Consider the following 16,494-nt stretch of genomic DNA (forward strand, 5'->3'; position numbering starts at 1 on the left):
TCCTCATCAGACATGTGTTGCAGACCCTTCACCAGCTCCGTTTCCCTTCTCAGGACATGCTCCAGCACCTCAGTGTGTTCCTTGTACTGAGGGACCCAAAACTCAGCACAGGAATTGAGGTGCAGCCTCAGGAGTGCTGAGTACATGGAGACAGTCACTTCCCTGGTCCTGCTGGCCACACTGTTGGTGACAAAGGCCAGGATGCCATTGGCCTTCTTGGCCACCTGGGCACATGTTGGTTCATGATCAGATGCTCTCAACCTGCACTGCCAGGTCCTTTTGTGCTGGGCAGCTTTTCAGCCACTCTACCCCCAGCCTGGAGCCCTGCACAGGGTTATTGTGACCCAAGAACAGGATCCAGTACTTTGCCTTGTTGAACCTTGTACCATTGGCCTCTTCCTATCGATTGAGACTGTCCAGGTCCCTCTGCAGAGCTTTCCTACCTTCCAGCAGGTCAACATTCCCACCCAACTTGGTGTGTCTGTAAACTGACTGAGGGTGCCCTCGATCCCCTTCTCCAGATCACTGATAAAGATACTAAACAGGACTGGCCCCAGCCCTGATCCCTGGGGAACACCACTGGTGACCGGCTGCCAATTGGGTGTAACTTCATTCACCAACACTCTCTGGGCTCAGCCACCCAGACAGTTTGTTACCCAGTAAAGAGCACATCCAGCCAAGCCATGAGCAGCCAGTTTCTGAAGGAAATGCTGTGAGAAAGTGTCGAAGGCTTTACTAAAGTCCAGGTAGACACATCTGCAGCCTTTCCCTCACCCACTGAGCGGGTCACCCTGTCACCAAAGGGAGACCAGGTCAGTCAAGCAGAACCTGCCTTTTGCAAACCCAAGCTGGCTGGGTCTGATCCCCTGGTTATCCTGCACATGCTGTGTGATGGCACTGAAGATGATCTGCTCCACAACCTTCCCTGGCGCCAAGGTCAGACTGACAGGTCTGTAGTTCCCTGGATCTTCCTTTCAGCCCTTTCTTTAGGTGGGTGTCACATTTTTTAACCTCCAGTCAACTGGGACCTCCTGCATACTGAGTACTCCCAGATCTGAATTACACTCAAATCTGAAAATCTCTTGATGAAGGATATTAAAATACACCTTACAAGTATTTTAGATTTTGAGTTCAGGTCCTTCTTTGCATTTTCCTTCTTTTCCTCCTCGTTTAGAGGTTCAGTGGCAGACTAGCAAGCACACTTTTTCCCAGCTTTTATAGGAAAACAACTTAAGTCTCCTGCGAGGTTAATTGCTTTCAAGGTTTATACCATATGGTTTATACCATTACAGTTTGAATAGAAGGGTTCTGTGGGAAAAATGCATTTGGAAAACTGTGGTTACTGCTTTATTGCAATAGTTAACCTCAGAATAATGCACCCTTTTCTGCTGGGAACAATAACAAGTAATTACTCGGTTGCCTTTATTATTATTAACTGAATTACAGCCTAATAACTTAGCAATAGTTTAATTTACTACACACATGAATAATTGCCCATGTTTCTGCTTTTTTCAAAATGAAAAATAATTACTTATGTTACATCATATTTTCAATTTGTGATGAAGGCAACTGAAGTTGCACCTTTTTTTTTTTTGTTTTTAACTATTACCAGTTTTTCGTCTTGAATTATTAAATACAGACCTGGAACCAAAACCAAGATCTGACTGTAGAACAGAAAGGGATTCTACAGAGAATTGTTTCTACCACTAACTGTATGATTCAGTTTGAAAATTAATGGAATACTGGTATCAAGTATAGCAATAAGAAAATTTAATCCATTTATGATACGTGTTCCCTTGAATAGACTTTGTACATAAAAACTTTCTAGTGGTGGAATGGTTGGAAATTAATTAGAATATAAAACATCTGGAAATAGACAACGAAAACAGCTGTAATACTTAAATTCTCTTCCCTACTGTATTCAATACCATGTGAAGTGATGGTGTGTCAGGACTTACATCTCTTAAAATTTTCTGTCCAAAAACCAGTGCAGAGAGGGAACTTCAATATCTGCAGTGGTTGTCCCTAAAGCCCTCTTCTGATTAGTCTAGAAAAAAAATGTTGATTTATAAACATTAGGGAAACACCCACATCCTTTCTTTTCCTGGTGAATAGAGAGGGTAATGGAGAAAGATGTCACTTTTTATCATAGATGTTAGTAATTATTCTAGTTCATTGTACAGGCCTAAAATATAGATGAAGAAGTGCACAAAGATTTATTTCACCTACATGTAATTAAGGTTTTCATTCTAATAAACCGTCCTAAGAGCTGTGTGCTTTTAGGTGATTTACTGTTATTCCTGCTACGCCTGAGTATTCCAGTTGAACCAGGTAACCTCATGGGAAAATAGTTGTATTTCATATGAAATTGATTTCAGAAAGCACCCCACAGTTGGGATAAATTTACCTATGCTGAAGCCCTGTTGAAGTCAATTGATCTCCAAATTACAGAGGCATAATTGTATGTGTTCAAGTGCCTTCTTAAATCAGGGCTGTAGTTGCCCTTATCTCTTGGCTGAGGTTACTACTTTATCCCAGTTACTGACCTTCTGCCACAGAGGTTGAATCTGCCTGTTCAGCTCCTGCTGAAGTCCATAGAGCTTGTGAACAGATTTAACAATGATTAAATAATAAGGCATCGATCTTACAAAAATAATTTTTTTTGGATTTGCTTGGGGTAGATGGAGCATATTGGTAATTGCTATCTGAAAGCATCATCGTTCTTTCAGTGTAAATCTATTTTGTGACTTAGTTCATGGGGCCTTATTAGCCACAAACATCTCATTCTGTAGCTATTGGAGCTGAAAGTTTGCTGTTTAGGAACCTGCAACATGTACTTTTATATAAAAAATCTTATTAAAACTTTCTGTGAAAATAAAATGACTTTTCACTTAACAGGGAGAACATTATGTTTAGTGAGTGTGGAAGGGGAAGAGATGTATTCCAATGTAGCAAGAGCTGTATGTACAGCACGGTACCATGAGGGACCATAGCAGGATCTGGGGTATTCTGCTACCAGTAGGGATATACCAGATGGTTACTGCAAGTTTCTTTCACAAATATAGAAGTATTCCAGCAGTTTGTAGTTAACTTGTTTAGCCTTTTCAGTGTATATCCACATTTATGGAAGTACACAAGGGGTGTAAGAACATTTTCTATGACTGTGTTGCTGCTGTTACTACTTACTAAAAGAAAAAACCGGTGCAGTTCAATTATAAAACAATTACCCTAAGTTCTTCCTGGTAAAGAAAGATGTTTTCAGCCAAAGAAAGTTGTTATACTTTGTCTAATTTTTTTATTGTTTTTATAAATATAATAAAATCTAATGTGAATACTTATTCTGGGGAGGAAAAAGCAAAGGGCCTTTCTTTCTACTGTTGAAGCACAAGTGATCTCAAACTTCAGTGTAAAAATGGTCCTAATCTCTAGCAGTTTTTCTTCTAACTGCTATGCAGTCGTTAAGTAACCTTCCCTTCTTAAGACTCTGTGGAGGTATTGTACAATATTATTCTTTGCTTAACTCTAAATATGCAGTCATTGCAATAGCTCTGGTATTAGAATTCAGAAATCTAACTGTGATCTTGTTTATGTATCAGATCACACTGTCTCAAGAGAAAATCCTGCTGGTTTTAAAGTGATATTGTAACTATGGATGAAGCCTCTGTTTATTATTATTGTGGTGTAGCACAGTGTTCCTTTTGAATTTTTAATTACTGCATCCTTTCTTCCCAAAAGCTGCCAAGGTATATGCAACAAAGTGTGATACAGTCTCATTAAACGCTGAGAAGAGTTTTGAACCACTGATGGGTAATCCTTCCCCCCAAACAGGCTTTTGTTTTTGGAATACTTTTGAAGTGTTTTCTCAAGATAATGTAGCCTGTGAGTATGTGCTTTGCAGAATTTATTTTGTTGCAGGTGTATTGGAAAAGATTTTTAAATAAATGTAAATTTTTCATATTTATTCTAATTAAAAATTACATATTTTTGCCTGACTTGATGCTTTTTTTGTGTAAAATCAATTGGCAGAATTCATTGACAAGAAGTTCACCCCTTGCCAACGATTCCCAAGCCCGCAGTGGCGCCCGCTTTCATACATCTTACGACAAAAGATACATCATCAAAACGATAACAAGTGAAGATGTAGCAGAAATGCACAACATACTGAAGAAATACCATCAGGTAATATATGAACTCTATCAGCATGTGGGATCTCTTCTTATATATTATAATACCAATCTTTATTTCAGAGTCATAAAAAACTTACATTAATAATTATGATTATTATTATAATTAAGAGTCACTTCAGACTTTTTCCCTTTTGCATCAGCAATTTATTGTGTGTCTGCAGTTCACAAGGCTGCGCTTCTCTAAATATCTGTGCTAGCTTTATGTAAAAAGTTATGTCTACACAATACAGAGATACTGACTTGGAGGCCATGAGCTCCATTGCTTTACTAGGAAGGGGGTCTTTCCTTTGGTTAGTTGGCTCCCAGACTGTGAAGCTTCTTTATCCTGGGCTTGCTTGGATGGAGATGTCTGCATACACATGTATGAATGGTGCAGGTCACCTCTTTCTTTCTGGTCTGATCACTGAATGTTCTGTGTTTCACTAACCACAAATCTCAAAGAATTGAAGTTGCATTGTATGAGAAATGAAAAATTGAATATAATAATGTAAAATTCCTACTAATAAAAAAATTGTCTTTAGCAATGTGAATTTTCATATACAACAATAAAGTCAAAAGTGAACAGTGAAGATCCTTCAAATCAGTCTTTGATAGCTGCCATACACTGCCAGTGTATAATTTGTGTAGATGGCACGGCAGGGTGGCAGAACTTGGGAAATAGAAGAAGCCTTAATAAAATCACTGCTAGTGTTCTTAGCCCCAGATGTGTTTGAGTGACTTCTAAATCTGCAGAATTCAGAAAAACCTCTAAAAGTCACCTAACAGAAAAGCTTCTAACAATCACCTAAAATATGCTACCAAATAGGAGGGTGATTTTGTCCTCCTTTCCATCTTTCTTCTCACTTCCATGAGTTCAGACTTCAGATAAAGACTTTAAGATATTTTTGGATTGGACTTTTTTGTTATTGTTTAGGTGATTTATTTTTTGTTTTATAATATTCTTTTTTGTTGCAGGTTTTTTAATACTATTACTTTTGTAAAACTACTTTTAACTTCTGAGGTGCAAGGGAGACAAAAGCATTCTTTCAGGGTGCTTGGGATTGAAGGTATTGCTGGCCATATTTGTGGATCTCAAAGGGAGAGCTCTGAAGGCCCTCCAAGTCAGTAGTAGCTTGGGAAGCCTTCAGGAAGTTGGTTGTGAACTCTTTTCTCTCTCTCTGCTTGTTGTCCTCCTTAAATAACATGTAGGACCACCATGTGTTTGTTTTAGTGTGAATAAATAACATCACTATCAGAAATACTCCTAAGAAATATTTTACTTACAGTTTTACCAAAGAGAAATTTTAAACCATTACCTAATGGTAATTTGGGATTTATTTTTTATGATAGTTTTCAAACTTAAAACTTTAGCTTTGCTCTGATAGGTTTTGATCTGTGAAGTAGTGCAGCAGAATTAGTTTTATTCTGTTTCATATTTGGCATTAGAAGCTGGTATTAGTGAACCAGATTTTGAGCCTTAATCCAGCTGAAAAGTCCTGTTGCTTTTCAAAACAGTAATCTTCTTTCAAGATTGTCAATGAAGACAGTGGTAACATGAATGAACTTAATAATTTGGAATCTTTCATTAGTGCTCTCCAGCATCAGAATTCATAATAGGCTGGGTTACAAGGAACAATGATCTGAGAGTTATCTCTGCCAGGCATCTAATTTCAGTTTATGCTGGAAAAACATTCATATGAAAAAGCTCTTGGTAGTGCCTTCAAGAGATTCATACATATACAATTTGTATTTCTTTTTGTCTCAGAACTTGAAAGCACTTTATAAAAGTGTAAATGCAGAAGTACTCAAGTACAGAGACAGTATAATAATTGGGCTTTTTAATGAAATTAATTCATTTCAGTACTTTCAGCAATGTATTAAACAAAATCTGAATTAAATCCCACTAGCTCTGATGATGGCTGATACACTGTCCTCTGTGTGGCTGCTGGAAATTGAATGCTTGGGATCACTAGCTATGGCAACTTGTCCTTCCATTTCTCTAGGTATCTTTCAGACAAGTGAAGCTTATCTTCACCTGCTTTTCAAAGTCTAGAGAACCCACTGCCCTGGTGGAAAGGTATTAATAATTCCCTTGACCGGGTCATCCCGCACAGACTGACCATAGATTACCTTTCTGCCAGCAGACAGTGCAGTGCCAGACACCATCCACTGGCATTTGCACCCATTAATGGTCCCTACTGTGGTTTTGCTCGCTGTCTCCCTGATAATTCTGGGCAAGGATACAGGTGTTAATTTACATGAGTTAATATTCCTACTTAGGCATCTGAATATGAGCATCCTTTTTGTATGTATGGCCAGACTTCATGAACGAAGATTTGGGAAGGGCTCTCCCCACATGGGTGTGCCCTTCCAGCCTGTGCAGTGGATTTTTTAGATGAGGCACAGTGTGCGCAGAACTGGCCCCACCCTTTAAGTCCTGAGGTCCATCTGCCACGGCCGAGCGAGCTTGGACGGTGACAGTGAAATCCTCGTGACTGTCACAGCACCCGGTACTAACCAGGGCTGACCCTGCTGAGCATTCGAGATCTGACGGCATCGGGTGGCAAGGAGGCATTGAACTGCCAGGCGACGGTCCCCACTGAGACTCGAACTCAGGTCCTTGGGATTCAGAGTCCAGAGTGCTCTCCATTACACCATGGGACTGCTCGAATATCCTTTTTAGAGGAGAGCTTACCAACTTACATGTGAGTTATTCCATACCTACTAGAACTGAATCCAGAAGACAGTCCAAGACCTGTCTAATTCACTGGTATGGATGTAACTTTATGGTTCTGTAGGATGGCATAGTTGCACTGGTACAAGACTTTTCAGATGCTGCACTAGTACTCCTGTAGAAATCCTTGTCAATGAAGCAAGCTCTCTTGAGTTCAGTTTTATTTTGGCATACTCTCCTCTTACTGTAGAGGAAATGTCAAGTTCCCTCTGTTGATTTACATACCTTCCTGTCCAGTATCTTCCTTAATTGTTAATAGTTACACAAGTATCAAATATGGGAATTTTAGGGAAAAGTCTGCTTGTTAGCTTTTCTCCAGTTTCAGTTTGCTGATTGCCAGCAGCACTCACCACATATGTGAAAATTCCTGGCCCAGCTAAGTGTGCTTCATGGCCCAGATGTGATTGGGATTTTTGGTGGTATACCCTGTGCCAGTCTGCTCTGAGAGCAAAGCTGAATTTGAAAGGTTCAGCCTTTCAAGAAGGGGAGCATGCAGACATGTTCAGACCTGATTCCATAGAACAGAGCTCACCTGGGAATAACCTTCTCAGGTGCACAAAGGCTAGGGAGGTGATTCATAGAAATTTTAGAAGAGTGTTTCTTCCCTTGTTAGAGGTCAAGCACCCCCACTGGAACTGAAGTTTGATCATCTGTCCATTAGGAACAATGGACAGATGATCTAACTTCTGTCAACTTGTCAAGTCTTGTCAACTTTTAGTATTGTGCACCCTCTTTCACCTGCCCAAGAAGGCAGTAATTATCTTCTGTTACTTCTGACGTGAATATGAGTGAAGTGCATGCCATTTATGAGAGATCATCTCTTGCAGGTTTTGTTTTTTCCCCTCTTCTAATTCATTCCAGGTTCCTTCACAAGGCTGAAACGCTGAATTTCATTTAAACCATAATATTTACTCAACTGTTTCCTTATTAAGGCTAACAGCTCCAAGCTGATAGAATCATTCTAAGTTTTGGAAGTAGCACTGCCCTTACTTAGGGACCAAACAAGCCTTATCAAATATTTTGCAAGACTACTTGAACTGCTTAGCAATAAACACCAGAGGACACTTATCTTGAAACAAAGAATACTGGGGAGAGGACCATGAAAAATCAGAAGTGTGAGAGACTGAATATGTCCTTCATTCACCAAAATAGTTTTCATCCCTGGCATTTGCAAAAAAAGCTGTCCCTCTTGCCTTTTTGAACTTCAGGGTTACCAGTGAGACATCTGGGATCTTGTGTGGTCAGCAGAGAAATGTAGCATAGGAGCTTTGCCCATGAACCGCCAAAATCTAATTCCACATACCAGTGTTTTTTTGTGAAGTCCCCAAGGGCTTAGAAAGAGACAGGTAGACTGCCACTAGAAAGTAGAAATAAGGGTTATTTGATCAGTAACTGGAGATCGTGGAGATGTCTAGTCCTTCCTCTCTCCATGTGTCAGAAGGTGCAATAACCCACCTGTTCTTTGGAGCTGTGAGAACTGAGGTTATAGTTACACAGTCTGTATACTTCAGTGTTTACAAATGGAGCAGGAACATAGTTCATAGCCTATAGACACAAATACCAAATCTAAATTGGTGTTCTTAAATCATCAAAGGTGACCTGATCAAATTCCAAACTAAGGACTACATACTAGAAATGTGTAAATAACTGTAAGTGGACTGGGCTTAAAGGAGTGTCAGGAGAAGTTACTACTGAATCATCATGTAAGTACATATAGCAATTCCAAATTAAAACTGTTGACTTGTAAATAATAGTCCTGACAATTGTAAATTATACTTGCTGTCCAAAATTATGAGTTGCATTCATCCATTTACCCTGTCTGATGTGATGCCTTGTTTTTTGGTGGCAGTCAGGCCCATGACCTCAGACAGATGGTGAACACTTCAGTCTAAACACTGACACTTTCTGTCAACTGATGAGATGTCTGACACTTTCAGTACTGAGTAGAAACATTACAGATCATTATTTTCTTTCCCAAAGTTAAAAGAAGAAAAAAAACCAAAAAGCACAAGGGAAAGGGGGAATAACGCCTTTCTTCATGTTTAAAGCTGCAAAGAATGTATTTTTTTATGACTAGATTATAAAGTCCATCATGCATGAATCAGCCTTCTATCTATTTGAAAGACACAATGGCCTAGAGCATGAACCAGATAGGTTTCAAAGTATTACGGTAAATACAAGTAGATACATGACTTGTCAGGTTCCTATTCTGTGAATCTATGCTACCCAGTTTCTAACTACAGTAATATTTTCTGATACATGGTGTTGAATACTGCTGTTAGTTACATTTTAATGATAATTTGCAATTGGTTTGTGTTGCATGTATTATGGGTATATTATCAGTTATTAGCCTTACTACTCTTAGGTGTTACTTGGCTGAGCATCATTTACTTACCAAATGCGGTAGAACCATTGATATGCTCAAATGGGTCAGACTTTCAAATATTAGAAAAGCTGTTGCTGTATGGACTCACAGATGGAGTTGGACCGTTTAAAATTGTGAAAGGTAATCAAGCACATTTATCTTAATTACTTAAATAGTATTTGAGAGCAAAATCAAATATTCATTGGCAATACCTCCAAATCTAGTGCAGTTTTGTTTTAAACCTAGGCTCCTGACTCCAAGAGCACGGACCAGGAAAATGGAGTTAAAGCTACTGCTCCCTTTGGTGTTATTAAGGCAGAGTTCAGCAAAGTCATCTGTGATAAGTGCATTGCCAGGGTTTCACCCTGTGTTTAAGGAATGGGTAATACTCTGCTTCCTCCTAAAAGAAAACTTTTTATTTCAGCATATATTCAAGCTGTGTTTATGTATTTCTTTTGGGTATATTGTCCTTTGCAAAAAGTTTAATTTATATAAAATACAGAATATACTATTGTAGATATTACTACATATGTAGATAGTTTTTAAACTGCAAATATGATTTTCATGGGCAGAAATCAGTGACAGTTGAGTAAAATTCTGAAGGCAGGTGTTACAGTATCTGAAATGTCAGAATCAAGACATGCTGCCCTTTCCAATAACTCATAAACTTGCTTTAAATCTTAAATTGGTGTAAAAATGGAGTCTTGTGCTCTTTGAGAACAGATGACAGGCAGGATAGAAATTTTTAAAAATCAATGAAAGCAGTTTGGGTGTCTCAGATAAAGCAACACATTTTGAACACACCCCTCCCTCCCACCAAAAGCTGGCCACAGAAACCCAATACAAGCATACAAACCTTCCAATATAAAGCTACTCATGAGTGCAGGTACCCTTTAGGTTTTCTATGGGCAGTTGTCCCTGTTGACTGCACAGTTCTCTTCCCTACACAGGTAATTGCATGCAGAGCTGACACCTATTGCAGTGCCTGTTTGTTTCCCTGGCAACCAGCAGCAATAGTGGGTAGTGGTAAAGGAGAGGGACTGCCCATCCACCAGAGGCAGCAAACAGTGGAGTGATGGGGAAGTGAATGGTAAGAAAGAAAATAATAGAATGAGCAAAAAAGGGGAAATGACAGCATAAAAGAGAAAAGCATAAAAATATATTACCTTAGCTGCTGGAGAGGAAAAAAACATGAAAGAAACAGAAAAGCAAATGAAAGGGGGAGAAATGTAGGCACTGAGGTGAAAAGGGGGGAATATTGCACCAAGAACAGGATTCAGCACTGTGCAGGAATCCAGGAACAGCACAAATATGTGTGGAAGGTCAGAGAAAAGTTAAAGTCTTAAAAAGATAGATAAAATATTACTGTAGGTCAAACCAGTTTTGTTACAGAATTGGTGACAACATAGGCTGGAGAATATCAGAAAAAATAAAGTGGAGACTAGTGCCTAGGAATTTGCACTGCAATGTGCTGATGTCGAGCTGGTGGGTTGCTAAAGCAGAGCAACATTCATGTTTATGTCAGCCTCCCTCCATGTCATTACTTGCCCAGGTATTCAGCAGCTTGCTTCCTCCCAACCCCCCCATCCATGTGTATCACAAAAAGAAGGGAAAGGGTAGGTAAAATGGCAAAGCAAGGCAGTATAGTGTAATACTAATGAAACACAAATGTGCATGAAGAAGGATGTGTGCCATGTAATGGTGACCCCAACTTTTTGTACGTCCTAAGGTAGTTAAAGGTGACGATTTTTGGGAGGCCTGGAAAGAAATGTAGTTGAGAAAAGACTTAAAGACAATTCCTTGTGAGGAAGGCAGCACAGAACACAGCCCCTGTCGTGTGCAGAGATAACCAACTTGTAAAGCAGCTTTGATCTGAAGAAACAGGAGAAGCAGAAAAGGTAGAGATGAGAATGTATGTATGCATTCTCATCCAAACAGTCTACATTTCACCTGCATTCAACAGGCCACTTCCTCTAGGATAGGTAACTGAAAATGGGAACTCATCAGTGTGGTTGTTAAAAGGAATTGCATAAGGGAGATACCCAAAGGGACCACACAAACTGGGACTGTAAGTGAAAAACACATTGAAAGTCTTCACTGAGAGTTGTGAAATTTCATATGCACAAAATGGCAGAATGGACTTGGCTGCACTGGCTCTGTTGAGGGCTGGGATTCACCAGCAGATGCTTTCTATGTATTTATTGTATTTTATATACGTAAGCTATTGCTGCTGTGCACAGCACTTCACAGAAGAGATCAGTCCATGCAGTGACTCACTTGTAGCAATACCAAGTGTAATGTTCCTGGTAGCAGAACTGTAACCTGGATAATCACCTGTAGTGGTAATACTGAGATTATGCTGCACTTAGAAGTAAAAATAACACTGGTCCAGGTCTGAAGCAGCATGAAATGGAAGGTCCTGTATGAATCACAGCGCTTGTAGGAAAACCTGTGTATTTATTAAATACTTCTTTCAATGAAATTAACTTCTTTACATGGCTTACTAGAATGAGAATGACGTGAAAATCTGTAACTTTCTGTTGTGTGCTGTAGTTCAGCTAATTAATCTTTGCCATCAATCACATAAGTACCCGATGCCTAATTTTCTGTGAAATTATTAGGGTACGATAAAGTGGCAATAAGGGGAATATTTTAACTCTGAACAACTTCTCAATCTCCTTTTTAGGGAGTGTATGTGCACAAAGTACTTTGGTGAAGGATATTTCTGATGGCAGACAAGAGTATTTGAAAGGAAAAGATTTTGAGCACAAAAAGAAATATCAATGTCTTGTGCTTCACAGTGTCCAAAATGTTTTTAAATAATCACTTGCCATTCAATTTCTTTAATGAAAGTGTCCTAATTAACGTGTAGACTTGGCACATTGTGATGTAGACATTGTGAAAATAGTATATAAAGGGGTAACAGAGAATGAGCATGTTGTGTATTTCTGAATTAATGTTTGTAGAATAGGGCTAACTGTGAGAAATAGGAATAATGAGTTTTCACATATAACCAAGATAGATATAATTCAGGATTTAGTCTTCACTGATGTCAAATCATTCCACGGATTATCTCCAAGTGGAAGAGGAGAAATAGCAGAAGCAGGAATTTTACCCTCTGTTTTTTCCAAAAAGAGCCAAAAGCAGCCTAACTGCTTTGCCATTAAATTGTATGCATTGTATTATCTTTTAGTCATCCTGATACCTTACTAGCATTGCCATGGGGAAGCAAGAAGCTAATGAGATAGAAAAAGTTCTGTTCTTATTAAGGAATCTTGAAGCTGTATTTATACAAAAATTAATGAGAGTATGGGATCATAAAGAATGTCTTAGCAATTTTCAGCTTTAAGCATGAGTTTCCAGAGAGCTCAGAATATTAATTATTTGACACCTGTGCTGCACAGCTGATGCAATGTTGATAACTGATGTTACTTTACTTTGTCAGTGGTAATAGTGTCCTTGTGCTGTGCACAAAAATGAAAATTGTCTAAATTAACAAAAAATGATGAGGTGTTTATTACAACACCCATTTTAAAAAAGGATGATTATGTTACTGAATATAAGGACTTGTAAATGCATTAGGTAAGCATTATGGTTTTATTTAGCAAATCTGCTTGGTAGAATTGTTTAATGTTCTTTTTAGAAAAAGTTAACATAAAGGAGTGAAGGTCTTTTCTTTCACTGAAATTTGGCAGTCTTGTTAAGCGTGTGCTGGCTTATTTTCTAGGCTCACTTTTTTTCCAGCTGTGAGTGGGAAACTTCAGGAAATCATTCCTAAAAAGCACCTTGAGGTGACTAAATTCCAACTTCCTTTATATCAAGATGGACAAATTGAAAATCTGCCAACCACAGTCACCAGTGCAAGTCCTGCTGGACTCCCACCCAAACAGATGACACGTTTTGCCTCCTCTGTGATGCAGATATGGGGGATTGATAGTTTCAAAGGTAGGAAGTTCGAGACCAACCTTGTAGATGCTGAAAGCAAGTGGCATTACTCCCTCTTTCCTTTGCCTTCCCATCAGGATAAGAAATGCTGTCATAGGAAACAAATAATTTTAGAGGCTTTTCTTTAAATTGCAATGGCACCAAGTGTCCACAGTCAGCAACAAATGGGAAACACCTGTGCAGTCAATGGTCTGCTTTGAGAGGGTCTCTTAGAAGTCTGGAAGAACATGGCCACATCCCTTTTTATCAAGTGAAGAGCAGTACTAGCAGAGCTTTTCATGTCCTGTGTTGCACACTAGTAACACTGCCCTTTCATAAGGCTTTGTTTGTACCATATTAAAGTGAAACAACAGCATTAGCAAATGGCAAATCCTAACTAGGCAACTCTCATTAATGGCCTTTTTGTCCTTGTTATGTAATACAGAACAGTTTTGGGGGGTTTGTACACTGTTAACCAAAGAATTTATTTTATGATAGAAGTCACTCACGAAATGTTTTTATAGGAACAACCCTTCACACTTTCTATTAAGTTTTAGAAAAGTATTTACCTTTAGGATATATGCCAAGTGCTTGATATTTATAGCAAAATAATCAGTGTAGTTTGATTAGTAAATTAGTACTTTAAACAGGTTTTCTGTAACCTCAGCATTAAAAGTTCTCATTTCACTTTATGATTGGATCTCTAAGAGAAATGACTGATGGTCAAAATGAGCTGTGTATCCTGTAACGTGTTGTAACTGCTTTATGATGTTGGTAACAGCCCTATGACTGAGCATCCTCCAGTTTGAGAACTCCAGTGTAAAACTTCTCTATCTGTTAAATACAGAAATCTCAGATTGATCTTTCTGCACTGCTCACAACTGGCATTGCTTTTGTGGCCTCTTGCTGCCAAACTTTTCATTTACATTTTGGGCCATACAATCATATTTCCTTCCTTCAATTCCGATTTGTGTTCACTGAACCTCTGCAGCACCTTAAGATATTTTGCCCATTTATAAGCAGTTTGAGCTTAAAAATGCTTCGCTGTGAAGTGCCATAACTGCATCATGACTACATATTCTCTGCTTCAGAGCTTGGATCTCCAGTACATCTCTGGGGCAGGCAGAAAGGAGTGTTACAGCCCAAACTGTGCCAGGAAGATTCAACAGGGCTCACATGTTAAGAGTTCTCTGTCAAAACTGGGTTCAATTCACAATCAACAATTTCTGTCTTTCTTGTTCATTCCCTTTGTTTCTTGATGGACAGGATTGTTTTCAGAACTCTTAATGTTTCTATTTTTATTTTCCCAATAAAGTCTGTCTGTGATATGTGCAGATTCCAGTATAAAGTTAGTGAGAGAAATTCTTTAAAATTAGCAGAGCAGCCCAGAATTGCAAAATTTCTAGAATTCCAAGAGCTTTGTTACATTTATATCATTTGTTACCAAATACTGGCTACCTTTGTTAAACAATTCATATGGCTTATTCAGTTAACTTGTTCTAAATTGTTCTAAAGTCTGTATTTCTAATAATGAGGTTGCTTTGGTACAAAACCAACAGCTTCAATGTTCAATCAATATTTAAAAGCTGTTCTGCTTTAAAAGCTGACTGTTGGTTAGATTTCATGTTTCCTATTTGGGGCTTGAACTTCTAAATTTTCTCCAAGTTCCTCTGTTTGACTCTTGGTACTAACAGAAAGAAGAAAGCTGATGAGTCCTTGTCTGGTTTGCCTCATTGTGGTTTAACTTTTCTTCAGTTCCACAAAACATAAAAGTGGATATGTTTGAGTAGGGTTTTGGGATTAATACAGTATGGACATTTTTATTCTGGTAATAAAAAGTCAGTCTTCAATAGTTCTCATCATCAATCTGTCTCTGCTTTTTCTGCTTTCTCCAGTGGTCTTTCCAATAGAACAATTAGTTTTAAGGCAAGTGATTAGAAAAAAAAAGACAGTTTGCAGGTGGCAAATTTTTTTAAGGTTAATAGCCCATTTGTAATGAAATATGGTGACCTTAAGGAAATATACTGAAGAATAGAAGGGACTTGGATTTCACTGCTCAGCTCTATTGACCCTGAAAGGAAACCACTACATAGGAACTAGCAGAAAGTTGGTGATAATAACCCTTGCTGGTGACAACACCACAACATCATAAGGAACAAATATTGATAATGGAGAAACATACAAATTAAATATAATCTAGCACAACAGTGTGCAAATTACAGCAGTGTGATGTTCAACATCAGTACCAAAATGTTACCTTCTTAGGTGTGATTTTTGAACCAAAAACTTTGAAAGGTCTGTCCAATGTCTCTATGAGAAGATAGGAGTTTTAAGTTACGCAGTTCAAGATTTTAATTTTTAAACTCTGGCTGAAAAGCAGAATAACCTCCTCATCAAGGGATTTGGTTTTGCATGACTTTTAAAGGTTTGTCTTCAAACAAATAAATATTTGGCAAATAAACGTGTTATTTCTGGGTATTTTATATCTAAAACCATATAAGCATTTATATAATACATGTTGATCCTCATTTCTGTTTCTTCTTTTTATTCTACAGTTTATTGTGGAGTGTCATGGGAATACACTTCTTCCCCAGTTTTTGGGCATGTACCGGCTTACTGTTGATGGAGTTGAAGTATACATGGTTGTTACAAGAAATGTGTTCAGCCATCGTTTATCTGTTTACAGAAAATATGATTTAAAGGTGAGAAATAATTGCTGTTGAAATAACTGATAAATAATTCAAGTGAAAAGGAGAAGGTTCTTACGAACCAACAAAATACCTGTTGCCTTTATCATAAGATCTGTTTTAGGTTTTTTTCTGAAGCTTTCCCTGCTCATTGTAATTTTGCCAATAGTTAATATACAGTGCTTACAACAAATGCTCAAAACATAGTCTGTCTTTCTACCTAAGTGATTTTATTTTAATTTCCTTCATAAAGTATCCCCTTAGAAACCTGCTTCTTTCTAATACACTTAATTTCTATGTGCTGGACCACTTAGTGCATCTGCAAGCCTGTTTTATGATTCTGTGTTAAGACAATTGTACTGCGACGTATGGCACCCTCCCTTCCTACTGTCAGCTCTCTGCCTAGCAGTTCCTTAGGTAGTTGACTGAACTTGATTTACAAGAACCGATTTCTGAATTGCCAACAATTCACTTTTTGATATTTAGTATTATTGGCGGCAATTGTTACCAGAGCAAGTTATTTTTTTTAATTTGAGAGAACTGTGTTTTAGAGCATCATAATGTCTGGATACATCAAAAAAGGCACAAAAGTATAAGAGGAAGAAACAGTAATTATAT

The 16,494-nt window shown here is 38.2% G+C and overlaps 1 protein-coding gene across 3 annotated transcripts in view; it reads left to right on the forward strand.

The window, feature by feature from the left end:
- The window catches only part of PIP4K2A (phosphatidylinositol-5-phosphate 4-kinase type 2 alpha), a 119,405-nt gene that overhangs the window by 70,992 nt on the left and 31,919 nt on the right, over window positions 1–16,494 (forward strand). For all 3 annotated transcript variants that reach the window (XM_071560161.1, XM_071560160.1, XM_071560162.1), the window contains exons 4-5: window positions 4,027–4,179; window positions 15,745–15,891. In XM_071560161.1, coding sequence (XP_071416262.1) covers window positions 4,027–4,179; window positions 15,745–15,891 — 300 coding nt within the window. The remainder of the gene's footprint in view (window positions 1–4,026; window positions 4,180–15,744; window positions 15,892–16,494) is intronic.

The sequence above is a fragment of the Pithys albifrons genome, chromosome 7 (genome assembly GCF_047495875.1).
Source record: "Pithys albifrons albifrons isolate INPA30051 chromosome 7, PitAlb_v1, whole genome shotgun sequence".
Lineage (NCBI taxonomy): Eukaryota > Metazoa > Chordata > Aves > Passeriformes > Thamnophilidae > Pithys > Pithys albifrons.